Source organism: Gambusia affinis, linkage group LG15 (genome assembly GCF_019740435.1).
Source record: "Gambusia affinis linkage group LG15, SWU_Gaff_1.0, whole genome shotgun sequence".
In the NCBI taxonomy this organism is placed as follows: Eukaryota; Metazoa; Chordata; class Actinopteri; order Cyprinodontiformes; family Poeciliidae; genus Gambusia; species Gambusia affinis.
In genome coordinates this window covers 26,469,588-26,489,041 of record NC_057882.1, presented here as the reverse complement: position 1 = coordinate 26,489,041, position 19,454 = coordinate 26,469,588, and the positions used below count along the sequence as shown (strand labels likewise).

Genomic DNA, 19,454 nt, shown 5'->3' with positions numbered 1-19,454 from the left:
CGGGGTCACGGGGTCACCCTGGACAGGTCGCCAGTCTGTTGCAGGGCAACACAAAAACATACAGGACACACAACCATTCACACACTCACACCTAGGGAGGATTTAGAGAGACCAGTTAACCTGACAGTCATGTTTTTGGACTGAGGGAGGAAGCTGGAGAACCCGGAGAGAACCCACCATGCACAGGGAGAACATGCAAACTCCATGCAGAAAGACCCCGGGCCGGGAATCGAACCCAGGACCTTCTTGCTGCAAGGCAACAGTGCTACCCACTGCGCCACTGTGCAGCCCCATTTTACACCAAGAAAAATATAATTTTACTGTCAGATAAAGTATCACTGCTTGAATCCACTTAACACATTATAAATAATCTCATTATTATTCTGAGTGAAATTAGTTTGTTATACGGTTCATAAACCTTTTGGATCTGAATGATTTAGTTGACAAACTAAACAATAGCGACTGATGTGTGTCATTCAGAGGAATATTTCCACTGGTGAGAGGAAAAACCATCCAAATGTAATGTGTATATAAATGTTGATTTTATTGTCCAGGTTCTGGTGACATGCATACAAAGTATGTCGATTGGTTTATAAATGACTAATGCAACATCCAGATTAAAGGAACATTTCTGCAGCAGTTGTTACGTTCTCGCCTGGCCTGAGGAGGAAAACGCTCAGCGACAGCACAGAGAAAACAACAGAAAATGTTCTGTTTACAGAAAGCTGCATGTCTGCCCTTTGGTCTGCTGTGGAAACATGAAAGCAGCTCTTAGAAAATGTCATTAAAGTTAATGACTAACAGATTTAAACCTTCTGGCTCCTTTGTCTTCAGAAGATCAAGAAATTGTTTTCAGATTTTTCATTATTCACATTTGTTGTGTTCTTACGTGGATTAGTCCAAAAATCCAAACATTCTGCTGGTGTTCCTAATATAAACTGTGTGGAACATTTTATGTGTTAATGGCTTTTTAAAACTCTTTTCTTTTAAATTTGACCTCCTTCATAGGCTTTTATTGCCCCAGAGCACCAAAGAGTCACATTAATAGGTATGAAAATGTTGTATTGTAGTGCATTTCATTTAGTTTTACATTTGAAAATAATAAAAACATTGATTAAAATGGCATTTACACGTCTGTTCTTCAGACTGTTATCTGAATTCCTTTAAAGGTGCAGTTTGTTTGGTTTAGTGATTTTTTTATTTTTTTTATAGAAGGAATTTTATGAATGTCCGAAATGTCAGTCAATAAATGCCATAGAATGATTCTTTACTGTGATGCTGTTAATTTCTTTGTTTTCTTAGCTTGGGTTTTAAACTCGGTGGTAGAAAATGTCTAGAAACAAGAGAGAAAGTAAATTACAGAAACAATGTGGTGAAAAGAGGAGCTGTAATCGTTGGTATTTAAGACCACAGCAGGTCTGAAGGGTTTTTTGCAGAACTGAATCCAGATGTTGGTTGTTGTTCGTATTATAAGGGTTTATTTTGTGTTGGATTGAATGAAGGGAACTGCATGTACGTGGCTCCACTCTGTAAGACCAGCAGGGCCTCTCCGTTCTTGGTGTCGTCTGTCAGCAGCTCCAAGGCGGCGGCGGCGACGTCAGAAACCCTGAAACCATCAGAGGAATGTCAACAAAAGGAGTTAAAAGCAGATTAAAACCATTTCAAAGCGTGCACTTACGCTATCGTCCCCATCACGTCAACCAGTTTGTGTGTTGCAGCGGCCAGGTTGGAGAACTGACCCAGCCGAACCGGGATGTTGGTCATCAGGTCGGTTTGCACGAAGCCAGGACAAACCGCGTTGAACCGAACACCGTACCCAGAAGCCTCAGAGGCAGCCTGAAAGCAAACAACACGGTTTTCCTCCAAGATCCCAAACAGAACCATCCAGATCCCAAACAGAACCATCTAGATCCCGTCCAGAACCATCCACATCCCGTCCAGAACCATCTAGATCCCAAACAGAACCATCCACATCCCGTCCAGAACCATCCACATCCCGTCCAGAACCATCTAGATCCCGTCCAGAACCATCTAGATCCCATCCAGAACCATCTAGATCCCATCCAGAACCATCCACATCCCGTCCAGAACCATCCACATCCCGTCCAGAACCATCCACATCCCGTCCAGAACCATCTAGATTCCACCCAGAACCATCTAGATCCCATCCAGAACCATCCGCATCCCGTCCAGACCCATCTAGATCCGTCCAGAACCATCTAGATCCCAAACAGAACCATCCACATCCCGTCCAGAACCATCTAGATCCCATCCAGAACCATCTAGATCCCATCCAGAACCATCTAGATCCCGTCCAGAACCATCTAGATCCCATCCAGAACCATCTATATCCCGTCCAGAACCATCTAGATCCAGTCTAGAACCATCTAGATCCCATCCAGAACCATCCACATCCCGTCCAGAACCATCCAGATCCGTCAAGAACCATCTAGATCCCGTCCAGAACCATCTAGATCCCATCCAGAACCATCTAGATCCCGTCCAGAACCATCTAGATCCCGTCCAGAACCATCTAGATCCAGTCTAGAACCATCTAGATCCCATCCAGAACCATCCACATCCCGTCCAGAACCATCTAGATCCCGTCCAGAACCATCCACATCCAGTCCAGAACCATCCACATCCCGTCCAGAACCATCCACATCCCGTCCAGAACCATCTAGATCCCATCCAGAACCCATCCAGATCCGTCCAGAACCATCTAGATCCCGTCCAGAACCATCTAGATCCCATCCAGAACCATCTAGATCCCGTCCAGAACCATCTAGATCCCGTCCAGAACCATCTAGATCCAGTCCAGAACCATCTAGATCCCATCCAGAACCATCTAGATTCCGTCCAGAACCATCCACATCCCGTCCAGAACCATCCACATCCAGTCCAGAACCATCCACATCCCGTCCAGAACCATCCACATCCCGTCCAGAACCATCCACATCCCGTCCAGAACCATCTAGATTCCGTCCAGAACCATCCACATCCCGTCCAGAACCATCCACATCCCGTCCAGAACCATCCACATCCCGTCCAGAACCATCTAGATTCCACCCAGAACCATCTAGATCCCATCCAGAACCATCCGCATCCCGTCCAGAACCATCTAGATCCGTCCAGAACCATCTATATTCCGTCCAGAACCATCCACATCCCGTCCAGAACCATCCACATCCCGTCCAGAACCATCCACATCCCGTCCAGAACCATCTAGATTCCACCCAGAACCATCTAGATCCCATCCAGAACCATCCACATCCCGTCCAGAACCATCTAGATCCCAAACAGAACCATCCACATCCCGTCCAGAACCATCTAGATCCCATCCAGAACCCATCCAGATCCGTCCAGAACCATCTAGATCCCGTCCAGAACCATCTAGATCCCATCCAGAACCATCTAGATCCCGTCCAGAACCATCTAGATCCCGTCCAGAACCATCTAGATCCAGTCTAGAACCATCTAGATCCCATCCAGAACCATCCACATCCCGTCCAGAACCATCTAGATCCCGTCCAGAACCATCCACATCCAGTCCAGAACCATCCACATCCCGTCCAGAACCATCCACATCCCGTCCAGAACCATCTAGATCCCATCCAGATCCGTCCAGAACCATCTAGATCCCGTCCAGAACCATCTAGATCCCATCCAGAACCATCTAGATCCCGTCCAGAACCATCTAGATCCCGTCCAGAACCATCTAGATCCAGTCCAGAACCATCTAGATCCCATCCAGAACCATCTAGATTCCGTCCAGAACCATCCACATCCCGTCCAGAACCATCCACATCCAGTCCAGAACCATCCACATCCCGTCCAGAACCATCCACATCCCGTCCAGAACCATCCACATCCCGTCCAGAACCATCTAGATTCCGTCCAGAACCATCCACATCCCAAACAGAACCATCTAGATCCCGTCCAGAACCATCTAGATCCCGTCCAGAACCATCCACATCCCGTCCAGAACCATCCAGATCCGTCCAGAACCCCCCAGGTCCCATCCAGAACCATAAAGAATCATCCAGAACCATACAGAACCATACAAAACACTTGGAATTTTTTTTCCAGAACAGGAACATTTAGTTTTTATTCTTTCTTAGAAACTGTGCAGTACTCATTACTTTTGCAACTTTAGAGCAACTCAGAAATACTTACTAATATTTATCTACCAACCCTGAATATCTACTTTATTTATTTTTGGATCAACATTATTATCTTTTTCTTCTTTAGCTCTTTCGTTTGGTTTGTTTTTTTTATTTGTATTTTATTTTAATAACACTGTGAATTGCCTTGTTGCTGAAAATGTGCAATATAAATAAAACGACCTTTACAGAACCATCTAGAACCAGATGTTTCTGACATGGGGACGTGTTTTTACAAATTCAAATGTTGTTCCTCCATTCTGGTCTCTACTGCTTCTAGAACACTTTAAAAACCCACCCAGCTGTTTGTGGCAATAAGTCATGATTAATTGGATTTAAAATAGGGGCAATAATTGTACAGATTTATGTGGAGATTATGTGATTCCATAAATATCATCCTGTTATTAACAGGTATGTCTGCTGGGTTTAAATCCAGAATGTGAAACCTTTTCCTAAGTCTGTGACTTATAGTTTCTATTTTTATCTATCTTATTTACTGATTTTTATTTTTTATCTGGACCCAAGTTAATGTCTTTAAAAGAGATCCATCCATCCATCCATTGTCTTACACCCTTCGTCCCTAATGGGGTCGGGAGGGTTGCTGGTTCCTCTCCAGCTGCGTTCCAGGTGAGAGGCGGGGTCACGGGGTCACCCTGGACAGGTCGCCAGTCTGTCGCAGGGCAACACAGAGACACACAACCATTCACACACACACTCACACCTAGGGAGAATTTAGAGAGACCAGTTAACCTGACAGTCATGTTTTTGGACTGTGGGAGGAAGCCGGAGAACCCGGAGAGAACCCACCATGCACAGGGAGAACATGCAAACTCCATGCAGAAAGACCCCGGGCCGGGAATCGAACCCAGGACCCTCTTGCTGCAAGACAACAGCTTTACCAACTGCACCACTGTGCAGCCCTTTAAAAGAGATATTGACTATTAATATACATTTAACGTTCATGTTTTTTGGTGTCTGGGAAATTCTTGAGTCATTCCATGGATGCTGCACCGTTGCCTAGCAACCCAAGCAGAACTCCAGCATGGTTGGTCAGCTGGTTTTACTGCTCAATGCTCTGCACTTTAAAACAAATCTTTGTTTTTTCTGATTTTTATGAAAAGTTTGGAGGATTAAAGAGAAAAAATGAAAGGCTTTTAAAATATGTAATATTCCTTTGTGTAAAATTCAGATCTGTTTATGGATTAACTGACTAATAATTGGACAGAAAAAAGAGATTAAGTGGAGATTAAACAAAAAATGTGTATATTATTGTACAGTTTTGGCTTATTTACTGCTCTGATTGTGTTGTTCTTTGAGAAAGTATTTTTTAGTCTATGCTCTAATTAACAATCGATTACTAAATTATAGCAGCAGATTATTTCAATAGCTGTTGATTAATCTGTGGTATATCATTAATGTCAGAGTGTTTCCTTACGGCCATGGCTCGGGTGAATCCCACCACTCCAAACTTGCTTGCTGTGTAAGAGGGGCAGCTCAGAAACGGGCCGATTCCTCAAAAATCAAAGATAATACACTTTATTTCTGACAAAACCAATTTAAAGACCAAATCACATGAAGTCAGATGTTTGATTTTTCCTTTCCAGGTGAACGTTTACCTGCCATGGAGGCCGTGTTGATGATGACGCCGCCGCGGCCGCCGCTCAGCCGGTTCATCTGCTCCAGAGCCACGTAGGTCCCTCTGATCACACTCATCTGAAGCACACACACACACACACACACACACACACACTGTGGAACTGATGGCGAAAGGTTCAGCCTGGTTATCAGAGAAGTATTTTTAATGTCCACTCACCAGGTTGATGGAAATGGTTTTCTCCCAGCTGGTTTCGTTCAGGATGCCGGCGTTGTTGCATAAAATGTCGATTCCCCCGAAGGTTTCTACGGTTTTCTTAAACGCAGCTGAGAAGAAAAACAGCAGTTTATGGTTTAGTTTATTGGGGCCTGCCCATAGCAATGCATAAGGAGAGCAGTGACTGACTTGCGAAGCAAGTCAGTCACTGCCTCCATGCATTGCATGGCAGGCACCTATTGTTCTACACCCAATAGAATGTCTCTTTATCGTAACTTATTCTTCCGTCACCGTGAATGCGGCTCGTACCGCTGCGAGCCCACCCACAAAAGTGGTATCAAAACGTGTGGCTCGATCCCGGGAGGTGTGCTATTACTTTTGGTGGGCTTTGGAGTTACCATGGCGACGTAAAAAGCAAAAAACGACCCCAAAATCACTAACGAGCTCACCAGGTGAAATCTAAATCAAGGGGACGAAGCAACCTCTAAATCTTAAAAATATCCTATTTTTGAGGATTTTCTGTGTCATAACTTATGTAGAAACGCCATTCAAACTTCATTTTGTAGATCGTCCGTGATCTCTTTTAAAGTGAAGACAGCACCGTCAATATGTATTATGGTTTGTCCACAACTTCTTTCTAAGACCCAAAGTTTTTGATTTTTGGAAAAATCAGAGTGTGAAGGCCGCTCCACTAGAGTGAGAGTCAGGCGACATTTTGACCCCAAATCATTTTTTAACTCGCCTCACGCCACAAATATTGCATGATTGGTATCAAACTTGGTCATGACATTGATACGCGTGCCTGCTCGGTCAAATGTTTTCAAAATTATCTAGCGCTTACAGTTTTCTCCAGGTGCTTCAGAGCAAAGTCATGGGTAGCAGACAGATCTCACTGATTCACTTCCATGTATTTCTGAAAAATTTCAGACCTTGGCACACACTTTTTTATCTCATCGCTGTTAATACTGTGAGTGAGGTAGAGATATGAATGGCGGGACTATGTGAGACGACAAATAGCCCTCTCATATGCTTCAAACGGTTTTCGAATATGTATTACGGTTCCTAACGGAAACAGTTTTTGCAATGCTTTTTTAGTCAAACTGGCTGGCTCAAACAGAGAATTGTCTCCCCTGGATGTCTCACCCACAGCTGGCAGAGAGGATTATTTACCATGGCAACGGAACCCAGAGCAGGGAGAGCTGCTGAGGACTACAACACGCATCACTGTAGTTCTAACTAGTAGTTCAGTTAAAACAGAGGAGGACTGAGCTGGCCTTTAGAACAACTTGCTGCTATGGGCTGTATATAACCATTTAACCCTGTCACTGTTACACATGGGATGAGTCTAGCCCTTTGAAATGAAGCTTACTGAAAATTTCAAAATAAAAGCCCTTGAAAATTTTTACATCAGGTCATTGCTTTTTTGAGCGTTATATGACTGATTTAATCCAATGACTGTTACACATGGGATGACTTTGACCCTTTCAAATGAAGCTAAACAAAAATTTCAAAATAAAAGCTTTGGCAATTTTTACATCATGTAATTGCTCTTTTTGGCTTTATGTGACTGGTTTATCCAAAGCACTCTTACACATTGGATTAGTGTGGGCATTTAATATGAAGCTTACTGCAAATTTCAAAATAAAAGCCTCAATATGCCCCTCTGGACAGTGCACCGCCAGAGGCGGTGCAATGATATCATTCTGCATTATCTGTTTATCCGAGGTTAGGGAACTGCCTTGCGCAGCAAGGCAGTTCATTAGCATTAGCCTTTTAGCTTAAATAAGCTATTTTCTATTTTTCAGACTTATTAGCCATGTTTAGTATACTTTATGGAGTAAGTAAATGACAGTAAACATTCTAATGATACCCCACATGCTACTGAAAGTATTTTTGCTTACATTAGCATATTTGCTCATTTTAGCTAATGCACTTGCTTTATCATACTGAATGTTGCATGTCCAGCTTACTTAACATTCTTGTGATTCTCCACATGCTATTGATTACATTGCAGCTTTCTTTAGCATTGATGCAAATTCTTAGCATCAGAACGCTGGGTCCAAACCGACGGGCACACTTTGGCAGGCCCCAGTTAAATTTCTTCAGGAATTTTCTAGTTTAGTTAATTAAAGTTTTGTTCCTTCAGTATTCAGCTAAAAACCACAGCAGTGAGTTAATGGGAGCCTTATCTGATTTAAGAACCATATTTAGGTAAAATATAAAAAAAATCAATTCAGAAACATTTCACTGATCCCAAAGGGAAATTAAATCATATTAATTGATAAAGGAAACATGGGTAGATGCTTGTCTTTCTGTATGTGGTAAATATTTAGTCAGTTTAGGGACTTCCGGTTTGAGCAGAGCCATGTGAGGACACGTTGAACTGAGCTCCGACTGGACTCACAATTTTGGCACAAATTAACTCAATTTCAGCGCTGGTCTTGCATCAGACTAAGAACATTACTTCTTAAGGGAGCAAAAAGGTAGGCATACACCAGCAAAATGCCCAAACATCGTAACCCCCAAGTCGAACCCCAAGAAGCTAATGCTAGCGGCCATGACGAAGTGCTAACTGCTATTGGTGGACTGCGCCGTGAACAGATGGCCACCGCTAAGAATTACGGCTAAGGTTCACACAGATAAACTTCAAGAATTACAATGTGCACTGGGAAAGATAGAATCCAAAATTGATGACACCATGGGCCGCGTTGCGGAACTTGAGACTGCTACTGCGACCCACTCGGATTCGATCCATGCTATGGAGGTAGACATATCGGCCATGAAACAAGAGCTAGCAACCCTGAAAATTCGCTGCGAGGACCTGGAGGCCAGGTCCCGTCGATGCAATCTGCGTATCGTGGGTGTAAAAGAGGGGCGTGAAGAGGGGAAGCTTATGTCTGGCTTTGTGGCTGAACTTCTGAAGGAGACATTACAGCTTGCTTCGACTCCACTCCTGGACCGGGCACACCGCACTCTGCGCAGTAAACCAGTCAGCGGAGACGCGCCTCCGCGAGCCATCGTGATCAAATGCCACTACTTCATCGAGAGGGAGGCTATTTTGAGGAAAGCAACAGGGGGTAAACAACTTACCACCAAGGACGGCGACAAGATCTTGGTTCTCCCTGATTATACTATGGCTGTCAGTAAACAACGTGCAGCTTTTAACGAGGTCAGGTCTCTCCTGCGGGGTCTTGAGCGTGTCCGGTATGGCCTTCTTTTTCCGGCTACGCTCAGGATCACCACCCCGGAGGGTGAAGAGCATCGCTTCAAAGACCCTTTAAAAGCAAAAGAGTTCATATTCACAAAGCTCTCTTCGGGGAAATGAGTACCGCCCGGGTCGGACGAGCATGACCGCTGCACAGTTGAGGGGTTTGGTTCTTTCTTTCAATCAATGGGGATCCAGTCGGGTCCAGGCTGTCATGGTAAGCGGATACACTTACGGGTGTAGAAACTGTAAATACCGGGACCCTGTGGGAAGCTCACACGGAGCTCCCTTCCCCCCCTTCCTGTTCTTGAGATTTAATGTTTTATTTTGGATCTGCGGGAGAGGGGTCATGAATACGTCAGTTTTTGTGTTCCAAGAGTTATGGAGTTTGAGGTTTCTGACTGTGTTCTTTGGTTTGTTTAATTCCACACATCCATTATTATATTCTGTGTATTTACTCTGTTTTATATGGTTGACTGCTTTTGTTGCGTGGGACACTGAACTGAGATTTGACAAACAAACAAGATGGCTTTACAACTCTATCAATTCAAAGAGTTATGAGTGTTTGCAATAGGTTTGAACCAGGAGTGGCATGGGTTAGCTGGAATGTGAGGGGTCTCAATAATATAATTAAAAGAAACAAAGTATTTATACATCTTGATAAGTTGAAGACCAAGATAGCATATTTGCAGGAAACGCATCTGTTAAACAAAGAACATAACAGGTTTAAGAGAGGAGGTTTCACCCAGATATATCATTCTAACTTTAACGCTAGAGGCCGGGCGGTAGCCATCCTTATGCACAGGGATGTCTCTTTTGAGGAAACTTCCGTCATCAGAGATAGGGATGGTCACTTCATTATTGTACAAGGTAATCTATTCAATATTCCTGTTGTTCTTGCTAATATTTATGCTCCAAATTGGGATGATATGCAATTCTTCAAAAACTTGTTTTCGCTTCTCCCATGTTTGGACTCGCACAATATAATCATAGGCGGGGATTTTAATTGTGTTCTGGACTCTTCTATTGACCGATCAAATCCGATACAGAGGACTGGCCAATTGAGCAACAAAGCAGCTCAGTGCATCAACTTATTCATGCAGACGTACGGCGTTGCTGATCCTTGGAGAGTCAAAAATCCAACCTTGAAAAAGTTCTCATTTTTCTCCCCCCCACACAAGTCCTATTCAAGAATCGACTACTTCTTATTGGACCAGAAACTCATGCATAAGGTGGCTTCAGTTGATTATGAAGCCATAGTCATTTCAGACCACAGCCCTGTTATAATGAAAATGCATTTTACTGGCCACATAACACCTCGAACAATCTGGAGGTTTAATGCCAGACTATTGACAGAACAAAAATTTGTGGATTACATTAACACTAACATAGATATATTTTTTGAGACTAACAGCTCTCCGGACATTAACTATGTAACACTGTGGGAAACATTTAAGGCATACATTAGAGGGCAAATTATATCTTACAGCGCAAACGACAAAAAAAATAAGCTCCAACGCATGTCTGAAATTAGTGACAGGCTTAAAATTATCGACCAGTGTCAAGCATCCGCAGCTTCAGACATCTGCTGGGAAGAGAGAGCGCTCCTTCAAGCAGAATTTGATCTCCTTATGAATGAAAAAGCAATAGAGATGCAACTAAACCTGAATCAACAACACTTTGAGCACGGTGAAAGAGCAGGTAGGATGTTAAGTCATCAGCTAAAACAAAAGTCTGCAGCAAGATCCATTTCAGCTCTCAAAGAGGAGGGAGGGGAGATAACTACGGACCAAAAGAAGATCAATATGCAGTTTGTGTCATTTTATAAAGAATTATATTCTTCGGTCAGTCCAGATCCAAACATGATACATAACTTTTTCAAGCATTTGAGGTTGCCTTCGTTGCAAGAGTCAGACAGGGCTACTATTGAAGGGGACATACAACTGGTAGAAATTGACCAGGCAATTCAGAAAATGAGAACGGGAAAATCTCCAGGCCCTGATGGCTTCCCGATCGAGTTTTACAGATGCTTCTCTGCCAAGCTTCTGCCCCACCTATGTAACGTCTATACAGAAGCCTTTAGAAAGAAGGCTCTTCCACCTACAATGACACAGGCTAATATATCCGTACTGCTCAAAAAAGATAAAGATCCACTCATATGCGAATCTTACCGTCCTATAAGCCTACTCTGTTGTGACTACAAAATACTCACTAGGACTCTGGCGGACAGATTGGAGAAAGTGCTAGATAATATTATTCACCAGGACCAAACTGGGTTCATGAAGGGCAGACAACTTTATAGTAATCTACGTCGTTTGTTCAATATAATGTATTTACCAGGCGGAGATATTGTGCCAGAGGTCATCATGTCATTAGATGCTCACAAAGCTTTTGATAGAATTGAGCATAACTACTTGGTGAAGGCTCTTGAACATTTTGGGTTTGAGCTGTGTTTTCGTTCATGGATAGAACTTGTTTATAGATCTCCACTGGCTGCAGTTCAGACAAATAATATCGTGTCAGATTATTTTCCTCTTTCTCATGGACGAGACAGGGATGCCCTTATCCCCCTGCTATTTAACGTACCTCTAGCTGTTGCACTCAGGAATGATCCAGGGGTGATGGGAATAAGTAGAGCAGGACAAATCCACACTGTTTCATTGTATGCCGATGACCTCCTTCTCTTTCTGGCTGACCCATGCAAATCCATGCCTAAAGTTATAAAGTGGAATTTGGGAAGATATCGGGATACTTGATCAATAGATCAAAATGCCTTGTTTTTCCTGTCAATGTTAGAGCGAACAAGATGCCCCAAAACTCTCTTCCGTTTACAGTGAGTTCTGACAAATTCACGTATTTAGGAGTGAATATAACCAGAAATTATAAAGATCTATTCAAACATAACTTTATTACTGCCTTCAATCAGTTTAAACAGGAAATGGAGCACTGGTCATCTCTCCCTCTGTCTCTGGCAGGAAGGATAAATTCAGTTAAAATGGTTATAATGCCTAAACTGTTATTCCTTTTTCAGGCAATTCCAATATTTATTCCTCAATCATTTTTTAAACAGCTAGACAAGATAACCTCAATGTACATTTGGAATAAAAAGATTCCTCGTATCAGAAAAGAGTTTATAGAGAGGCGACGGGAGGAGGGAGGACTGGCCATGTCGAATTATATGCACTTTTATTGGGCTGCTAATGTCTCTGAACTTTGTTTCTGGTTTAAGCCAGCAGAAAATGAGGCGGTGCCCATTTGGTCACTGATGGAACAAAACTCTTGTAAATCTGGTTCGTTGGCCTCAGTTGTTTGCTCGCCACTGCCACTTGATAAACGACTAATTACAATTAACCCAGTTACCTTGGGGGTAATTAAGATCTGGGAACAGCTTAGGATCCATTTCAAACGGAAACAAGGTCTCCTAGCAGCTCCTATATCAATGAATGCCTTGTTCCCACCTTCTCTAATTGACTCTGCTTTCCATGCCTGGGCAAATAAAGGGATAAGGACTGTGGGAGACCTGTTCAAAGATGGGCATTTTTTGTCCTTTCAACAGCTGCAGAATTCATTTAGCCTACCTTCTTCAAACTTTTTTAGGTATCTGCAGTTGCGAAGTTTTGTTAAAAAACACTTCTCACAGACGCTCCAAACTCCAGACTCCAGTTGGATTGATGGGTGCCTGGAGGTGGACCCCAAGAAGAGAGGGGCCACATCGAAGGTATACGCATTAATTCATACAGCGGCTGCACCCTCATTAGACAAAGTTAAAGAAGAGTGGCAGCTGGAGTTGAGATTGAGAATAACTGAGTTGGAGTGGCAGCAGGCAACAAGGCTTATTCATGATTCATCAATATGTATCAGACATGGTTTAATACAATTTAAGGTGGTTCATAGACTTCATTTGTCAAATAGTAAACTCGCAAAGTTGTTTCCAGGATTGGATGAAGCGTGCCCAAGATGTAAAAGCGAGAAAGGCACTCTTGGTCATATGTTTTGGGAATGCCAAAAACTGCAGACCTTCTGGAGAACTATCTTTAAGACCCTGTCGAAATCGTGGAATATTAATATTCCGCCGAATCCTGTTTCTGCAATATTTGGGGTTGTTCCTCGGACATGTTGTGTGTCCACCCGACAAGCTTCAGCTGTAGCCTTTTCCACACTGGTTGCTTGTCGACTCATACTTCTATCATGGAAAAAAGAGGCTCCCCCCTCCTATAAACAATGGATTAAGGACTTGCTTTCAAATCTCAAAGTTGAACAGCAGAGATATGCTGGGCAGGGTTCTGCGGACAAATTTTACAAAGTATGGCGACCATTCTTGTGTCACATTGAGGGACGTCCAGCCAATCAGTCAACCCAGCATGAAACTAACTAAGTCAACCTTCCTTTTTCTTTTTTTTTTTTTTTTACGGATGTGTGGATGTGAATGTTTGGGTTTGTAATCTACTTTGTTGAAAACCAATAAAAATATTCAAATAATATTTAGTCAGTTTTATTTTTTAATTTACCTGTTTAACAATCTCTGTTTTCTCGTTAATTATAATAAAAATGTTTATTTTTTTTTAAAGTTGTTTCACAAAGACAGACTCTGATTGGTCCGTTCTCACAGGTTTATATAATTACATTTCCTCTGGCAATCAAAGAAAATATCTCTTTACTTGACTAGAAATTCAAACTGTCAAATTTTGATTTCATGTTTCCGAAAAGAAAAACATAAAAAAGGTCAGTTTCTAATCTGACCTGTAGAGGGCGCTGACAGGCGCTATGAAATTCAAGAATAACTAGAGAAACTGGACAAATAAAGCAACCAGTTCAACATTAAAAATCAGAACAACATCCTGGACTATCAGAGGCATAAAGCATTAGCTTCATTAAAATAAAGTAGAAATTAAATCCCTCTTATGATTTTTGTATTTTAATATGTGAGATACCAATCATCTTTTACTTAACCAATCTTGACTCAATTTTAATACAAGGATTTAATAAAACGTTTTACCTGCTGGAGCTTTTAAAACTATTTATTTTACTGTGTTATAGCTGTACATTTATGATTTAATATTCTATGTTTCTCATGTAAAGTGTGTGTAACTGTTTTTATGATGTGGACCCCAGGAAGATTAGCTGTTGCTACGGTAACCGCTAATGGGGATCCAGCCACACAAACAGAGGAAAGCATGTCAGAGTTTGACCCTTTCCAGATGTTTCCATGTTTCCAGATGTTTCCATGTTTCCATGTTTCCAGATGTTTCCATGTTTCCATGTTTCCAGATGTTTCCATGTTCCCATGTTTCCAGATGTTTCCAGATGTTCCCATGTTCCCATGTTTCCATGTTTCCAGAGCTTGCGTTATGTAACAGAAACCTGATCCTGTTTGTCGTCTTTCTGGTTTCTGTCAGGTGTTGTGGAAAAGCTTCTGGCTTTCAGCTAAGCTTCGTGTTTTAACACGTTACCTCTGATCTGCTCCTCGGATTCAACGTCACACTTCAGGAAGATGGTCTTCTCTGCTCCGAAGTGCTGCTCCAGGGCCTGCAGGAGGCGCTCTGCCGCAGACTCATTAATGTCCAGCAGAGCCACCTGCACAGGTAGAAGATGTTAAACAGCATCGGTCGGTGTGAGTGACCAGCAGAGACCAGAACAGGATCCTGGTCTTCAAATGAACTCTGAGTTCAACCCAATGAGAGCATTTATGTAACATTCTGCTACAAAGTGGTTAAAACTACATTATTCTAATAGTCAACATATCTGTCATTTAACCAATTCAATCTAGTTATACTATATTAAAAAATAAAAATACATCCTTTAATTCCTTTTTTGAATAAGAAAAAGACACTTTATTGCCTAAATCATTTAATTCCTGTAGTGAATATTTGATCACCTGCAGCTAAAAATCCTTCAAACATCAACATGAGAAAAGTTTCTGCTGGATTAACATCAATACAGAGCAGAGATTATCTGTGGACTATTAACTAATCAATAACTGGATGTTAAAGGTGATTAATAGATTAGGGAACCAGGAGAAGCTCAAACTGACACTGATTAATAAATAATCAATTTCTACATTTGTGATTATTTCAGTAATCATCTTGATTAATGTGATTGGTTGTAACAAAAAGACATTTTTTTTATTTTTGTTATTTATTGAAACGTTTCCAGTCGAATCCATAAAGCTCATCAAACTGAAGACGTTCAATAAAAATATTGATCTCTTTTCTATTTTACATCATTTTTTCTGCTGTTTGCTCCTGTTAGAAAACTGAAACACCAAGCTGATTATTAATTGGTTTCTAACCTCCTGGTTTAACTCAAAACCTAAAATATGTCACTAAAACCTCACAGACTGAACGGATCTGAGTCACAACGTCATTTTGGATTTGAATATAATTTCCCTCTAGGATCAACAAACTCTTTTAATTTGAATTTCTTTGGCGTTATCTTTAGCTGCTGCCCGGCAGTTAAAACAGCATAACAACAGAAAACATTGTTTATTAAAAAGTGTAACTTTTATAAAAATATGTTTTTCACATGTGGGTTAAAACTGTCAGTATGACTCAGATAATCAGTGGAAAAAAATCAAACTGACGCAGTTTTAGGGACGTACCAATAAAAATATAAGAGAATTAATGTAAGAGGTCATAATATTAATAGAATAAACCTGTAATAATAATATTGTAACAATAACATAGAAATACTACCACTTTGCTCTGATAATTGTATGTTTAGTTATTTTCTCAGTGTGGCTCTGCTGCCACCTGCAGAAACTCACCGCTCAGTCAGAATCAGCCAATCAGAGAGAGGGGGAGGGTCCTAGCGCTGCCAGTCAGTTTGTGTATGCGCTGCTCATGCCCTGCTGTGGTGGAACTAGTCCACCAGCAGTGATGGGCAGCAGGAACGATGCAGCGTGTACCTGAGGTGATTGACAGCGCCATGCTCCTCCTCCTGGCCCTGATTGGTTGATCTGATGGAGAGACTGATTTTTTTTCTGTCTCATATATTTTTTTTAAATTTATTTATTTATTTTTTCCCCACCAGAGGGTCCTTTTTGTGGCTCTAGTGTCCCTTATACAACAGTGGGCTGACAGGAAAGGGGGAAGGAGAGGCAACACATGCGGCAAATGTCGTCGGGTCCGGGAATCGAACCCGCGACGGCCGTGTCGAGGACTGAAGGCCTCCAAACGTGGAGCGCGCTAACCTCTACACCACCGGAGCACGCCTCTGTCTCATATTTTTTAATAAGAGTTTCAAACTTTCTTCTCTTTTGTTTTGCTAAATGATGTTTTTACGTCTTCTTATAAAATCTTTGGAAAAATATGGCTGTGAAACAAACAGATTTTTCCGATGTTTGCAGTTTGAGTTTGAGATTTACAGCCAATAATGATTATCAGACATAATGTGATTAATTTCACTGCATTTCTGCCGACACATTTTCTCTGTAAATTAGACTATTAGACTGGACAGAATCATCAGGAAAGCTGGTTCTGTACTGGGACTAAGGCTGGAGTCCCTGGAAACTGTGGTGGAGAGGAGGACACTGAAGAAGGTTCTGTCCATCATGGACAATAAACAGAACCCTCTCCACCACAGAGTGGACAGACAGAGGAGCACCTTCTCACATAAACTGCTGCAGCTCTGCTGTCGTAGAGACAGATACAGGAAATCCTTCCTGCCACATGAAATCTCACTGTACAATAAAAGATAAATCATTGTTCTGCACTAATCAGCACAAGTTTGAACAACTGCACTGTGGCTCACTTACTGTACATACATTACATTTACATATCTGCATTTTTTAATCTCTGTAAGGACTGCTCTTAAGTTGCATTTTATATTTTACAGCACTTTATAATTTTACAATTTAATAGCATTTTATATTTATTTTATTTTATCTACAACTAGTTGTTACTTTCTATTCTGTTCTGTTCTGTTCTATTCTGTTCTATTCTATTCTATTCTATTCTGTTCTATTCTATTCTATTCTATTCTGTTCTGTTCTATTCTATTCTATTCTATTCTATTCTATTCTATTCTATTCTGTTCTATTCTATTCTATTCTATTCTGTTCTATTCTATTCTGTTCTATTCTATTCTATTCTATTCTATTCTGTTCTATTCTATTCTGTTCTATTCTATTCTATTCTATTCTGTTCTATTCTATTCTGTTCTATTCTATTCTATTCTATTCTATTCTGTTCTATTCTATTCTGTTCTATTCTATTCTATTCTGTTCTGTTCTGTTCTGTTCTGTTCTGTTCTATTATTTTCTCTAAATAACGAACCTGAAAGCTTTTGGTTCTTCAGTTCACTGATCCTGTTGGAAAATGAAAATATTTGTGTTTCTCATCCATCCATAGAAATAATTTACCAAAGATCACTCCAGGTCAGAGGTCAAACCTCATGAACTTTAACCTTTGGTCCTTTTTGGATGTTTTTTCATTGCATATTTATAAATTAAACTTTATTAGCAAAAATCAATTTTCTCCTTTTCCTTCCACTTTCATTCGGCTGTCATGATAACCTTCATCTGAAGTCGTGTCACAAGTTATCACGATAAACGATATTATTATTGTTTTAGACCATCTTCCAGTAATATGCCATGAAAAATCTCACAGGTCAATAAACTTTAATTCCTTTTGTCGAGGCCCGTTTACAGAGGCGTTTGTTTGTAAAGGCCAGGCTTTTTAACTTGGACTTCCATCTTTATAGTTCATTTTTCTACGCTGGCAAAAATTCCTCCTCCCATCAACTCAGCATGATGCTGCCACCGCCGTGTTTCACTCCCAGCTGAGCTGCTGCTTGTCTGAATAATTTACTTTAGATGTGCTGTTGAGATTTTCTCTGTGAAATTTTATCAAGATTCTTAAGATTAAAGAGGCAGAATACTAAAAGCATGCCGCACTTTTCAGAAAACAGCATCTTTCTCAGACTTTAATCTGTGACTTTTATAATCCAAAGAACTTTTTCTGCCTTCAGTTCAACTGAATAAAACAGGTTTAGAGCTGCTGAGGTTACATGACTCTCAAATGAAACTAGTTATAATTCAGAACATTTGTTAATGTTTTATCTGCAAAGTTATTTAAAAACTTTGTGTTTGTTTAAAAATGCCAGAGCATTTCTTCATGATGACATGTTTTATCCTGTAGAATGGCAGCAATTATTGATTATTAGTTAGGGTAATAATTGATGAATTTTGCTCCAATATCAATTTTATTCAGTTTTTAAGTCTTAAAACAAACAAAACATGAAAGTTTAGTAAAAAATAAGTTGAAAACATTTTCATGAAAAACGTGTAAAAAATATTACAGGGGTTTTGCTGTCTTTTGTTGCTAAAATCAGCTTTTGTTGTTTTTATCTGGACTTAAAATCGATGATTGGATCGTTAACATCGTTCTGTCTGTTGCAATAATCAATAAATCAACTAATCGCATGATTAATCAGAACAAACTCAGTCATGTTTGTTTCCTTGATTTATTGCTTTTGTCCAATGAAAGTTTTTTGTTTCTAGAGATTTCATAACTGATTTTATTTGATGTTTTATTAATTTTCTTTAAAATGTCTTCCTGACCTGGTGTCAAAGTTTAAAGGTCATTCATCTTTGAGGAGGGGTTTGCGCTGTAATGCCACTTCAGTTAGGATTCTTGAAGACTATTTGAATATTTGTATTATGATGACAAACATCCCTCTGAACATTGTTGGTTTAGTGGAAGAAAAAATGGAGGCAAAGATCAAAAGAAACATCTGATCAACAAAAACAAAGTCTGAACTATAATAAATGATGCGCAGCCTCAATCTGCTCTTTATTTCTCACGCAGGTCTATTTTTATGTCATTCTGATTTTTAGCTTCACATTTAAATTATGCAAACACAAACAAATAATTTGCCTCCTTCGTATGGAAAGTAAATATTAAAAGTGTGTCGGAGATTCTGAATCTTTTGTGAATATTTTGTGAATCTGGGTCCTCCAGAACCGACCTGGTTATGTTTTAGATCCATTTTTACTCCACCAGACCAAGATCGGCTCAGATTGGGTGATTGAGAGCTGCAGGATGGAAGAGCAACCCTGCTCTGGTTATTATCTGCTTATTATCTGCTTATTATCTGCTTATTATCTGGTTATTTCCTGACCTGGGCTCCGTTCTCCAGCAGGATCTCCGCCAAAGCTCTTCCGATCCCCATGGCCGCTCCGGTCACCACCGCGGTTTTCCCCACCAACGCCATCTCAGCCGGGCTGTGCAGCTTCAGGAAGTCTGCAAGGCGTTAAAGTCCACTTCTACAGAATCTG

General features: G+C 40.9%; 1 protein-coding gene and 1 long non-coding RNA gene across 3 annotated transcripts in view; one reads left to right on the top strand and one right to left on the bottom strand.

Annotated features, from left to right (window-relative positions):
- Nucleotides 1–14,760, top strand: part of LOC122844755 — an 18,191-nt gene extending 3,431 nt beyond the window's left edge. The window contains exons 2-3 of the long non-coding RNA XR_006372930.1: nucleotides 5,768–5,852; nucleotides 14,575–14,760. This is a non-coding gene — a long non-coding RNA (uncharacterized LOC122844755). The remainder of the gene's footprint in view (nucleotides 1–5,767; nucleotides 5,853–14,574) is intronic.
- Nucleotides 521–19,454, bottom strand: zgc:56585 (uncharacterized protein LOC393297 homolog). 2 transcript variants are annotated; one of them, XM_044140493.1, is made up of 7 exons: nucleotides 19,298–19,454; nucleotides 14,629–14,752; nucleotides 5,977–6,083; nucleotides 5,780–5,876; nucleotides 5,599–5,675; nucleotides 1,679–1,836; nucleotides 521–1,606 (listed from the first exon to the last, which is right to left on the bottom strand). In XM_044140493.1, the coding sequence occupies exons 1-7, from the start codon at nucleotides 19,388–19,390 to the stop codon at nucleotides 1,468–1,470; spliced, it is 795 nt and encodes a 264-aa protein (XP_043996428.1). In that variant the 5' UTR covers nucleotides 19,391–19,454; the 3' UTR covers nucleotides 521–1,467. The 2 variants fall into 2 exon arrangements, with proteins under 2 accessions (XP_043996428.1, XP_043996429.1); XM_044140494.1 differs by lacking the exons at nucleotides 14,629–14,752; nucleotides 19,298–19,454 and adding an exon at nucleotides 9,064–9,821.

Excerpts from the sequence above, each read along its gene's own strand:
- zgc:56585 (XM_044140493.1), bottom strand. The coding sequence starts at position 19,390 with ATGGCGTTGGTGGGGAAAACCGCGGTGGTGACCGGAGCGGCCATGGGG. Across the intron at positions 5,877-5,976 it reads AAACCATTTCCATCAACCTG|ATGAGTGTGATCAGAGGGAC; the intron begins GTGAGTGGACAT and ends TGTGTGCTTCAG. Across the intron at positions 1,607-1,678 it reads GACGTGATGGGGACGATAGC|GGTTTCTGACGTCGCCGCCG; the intron begins GTAAGTGCACGC and ends TGATGGTTTCAG.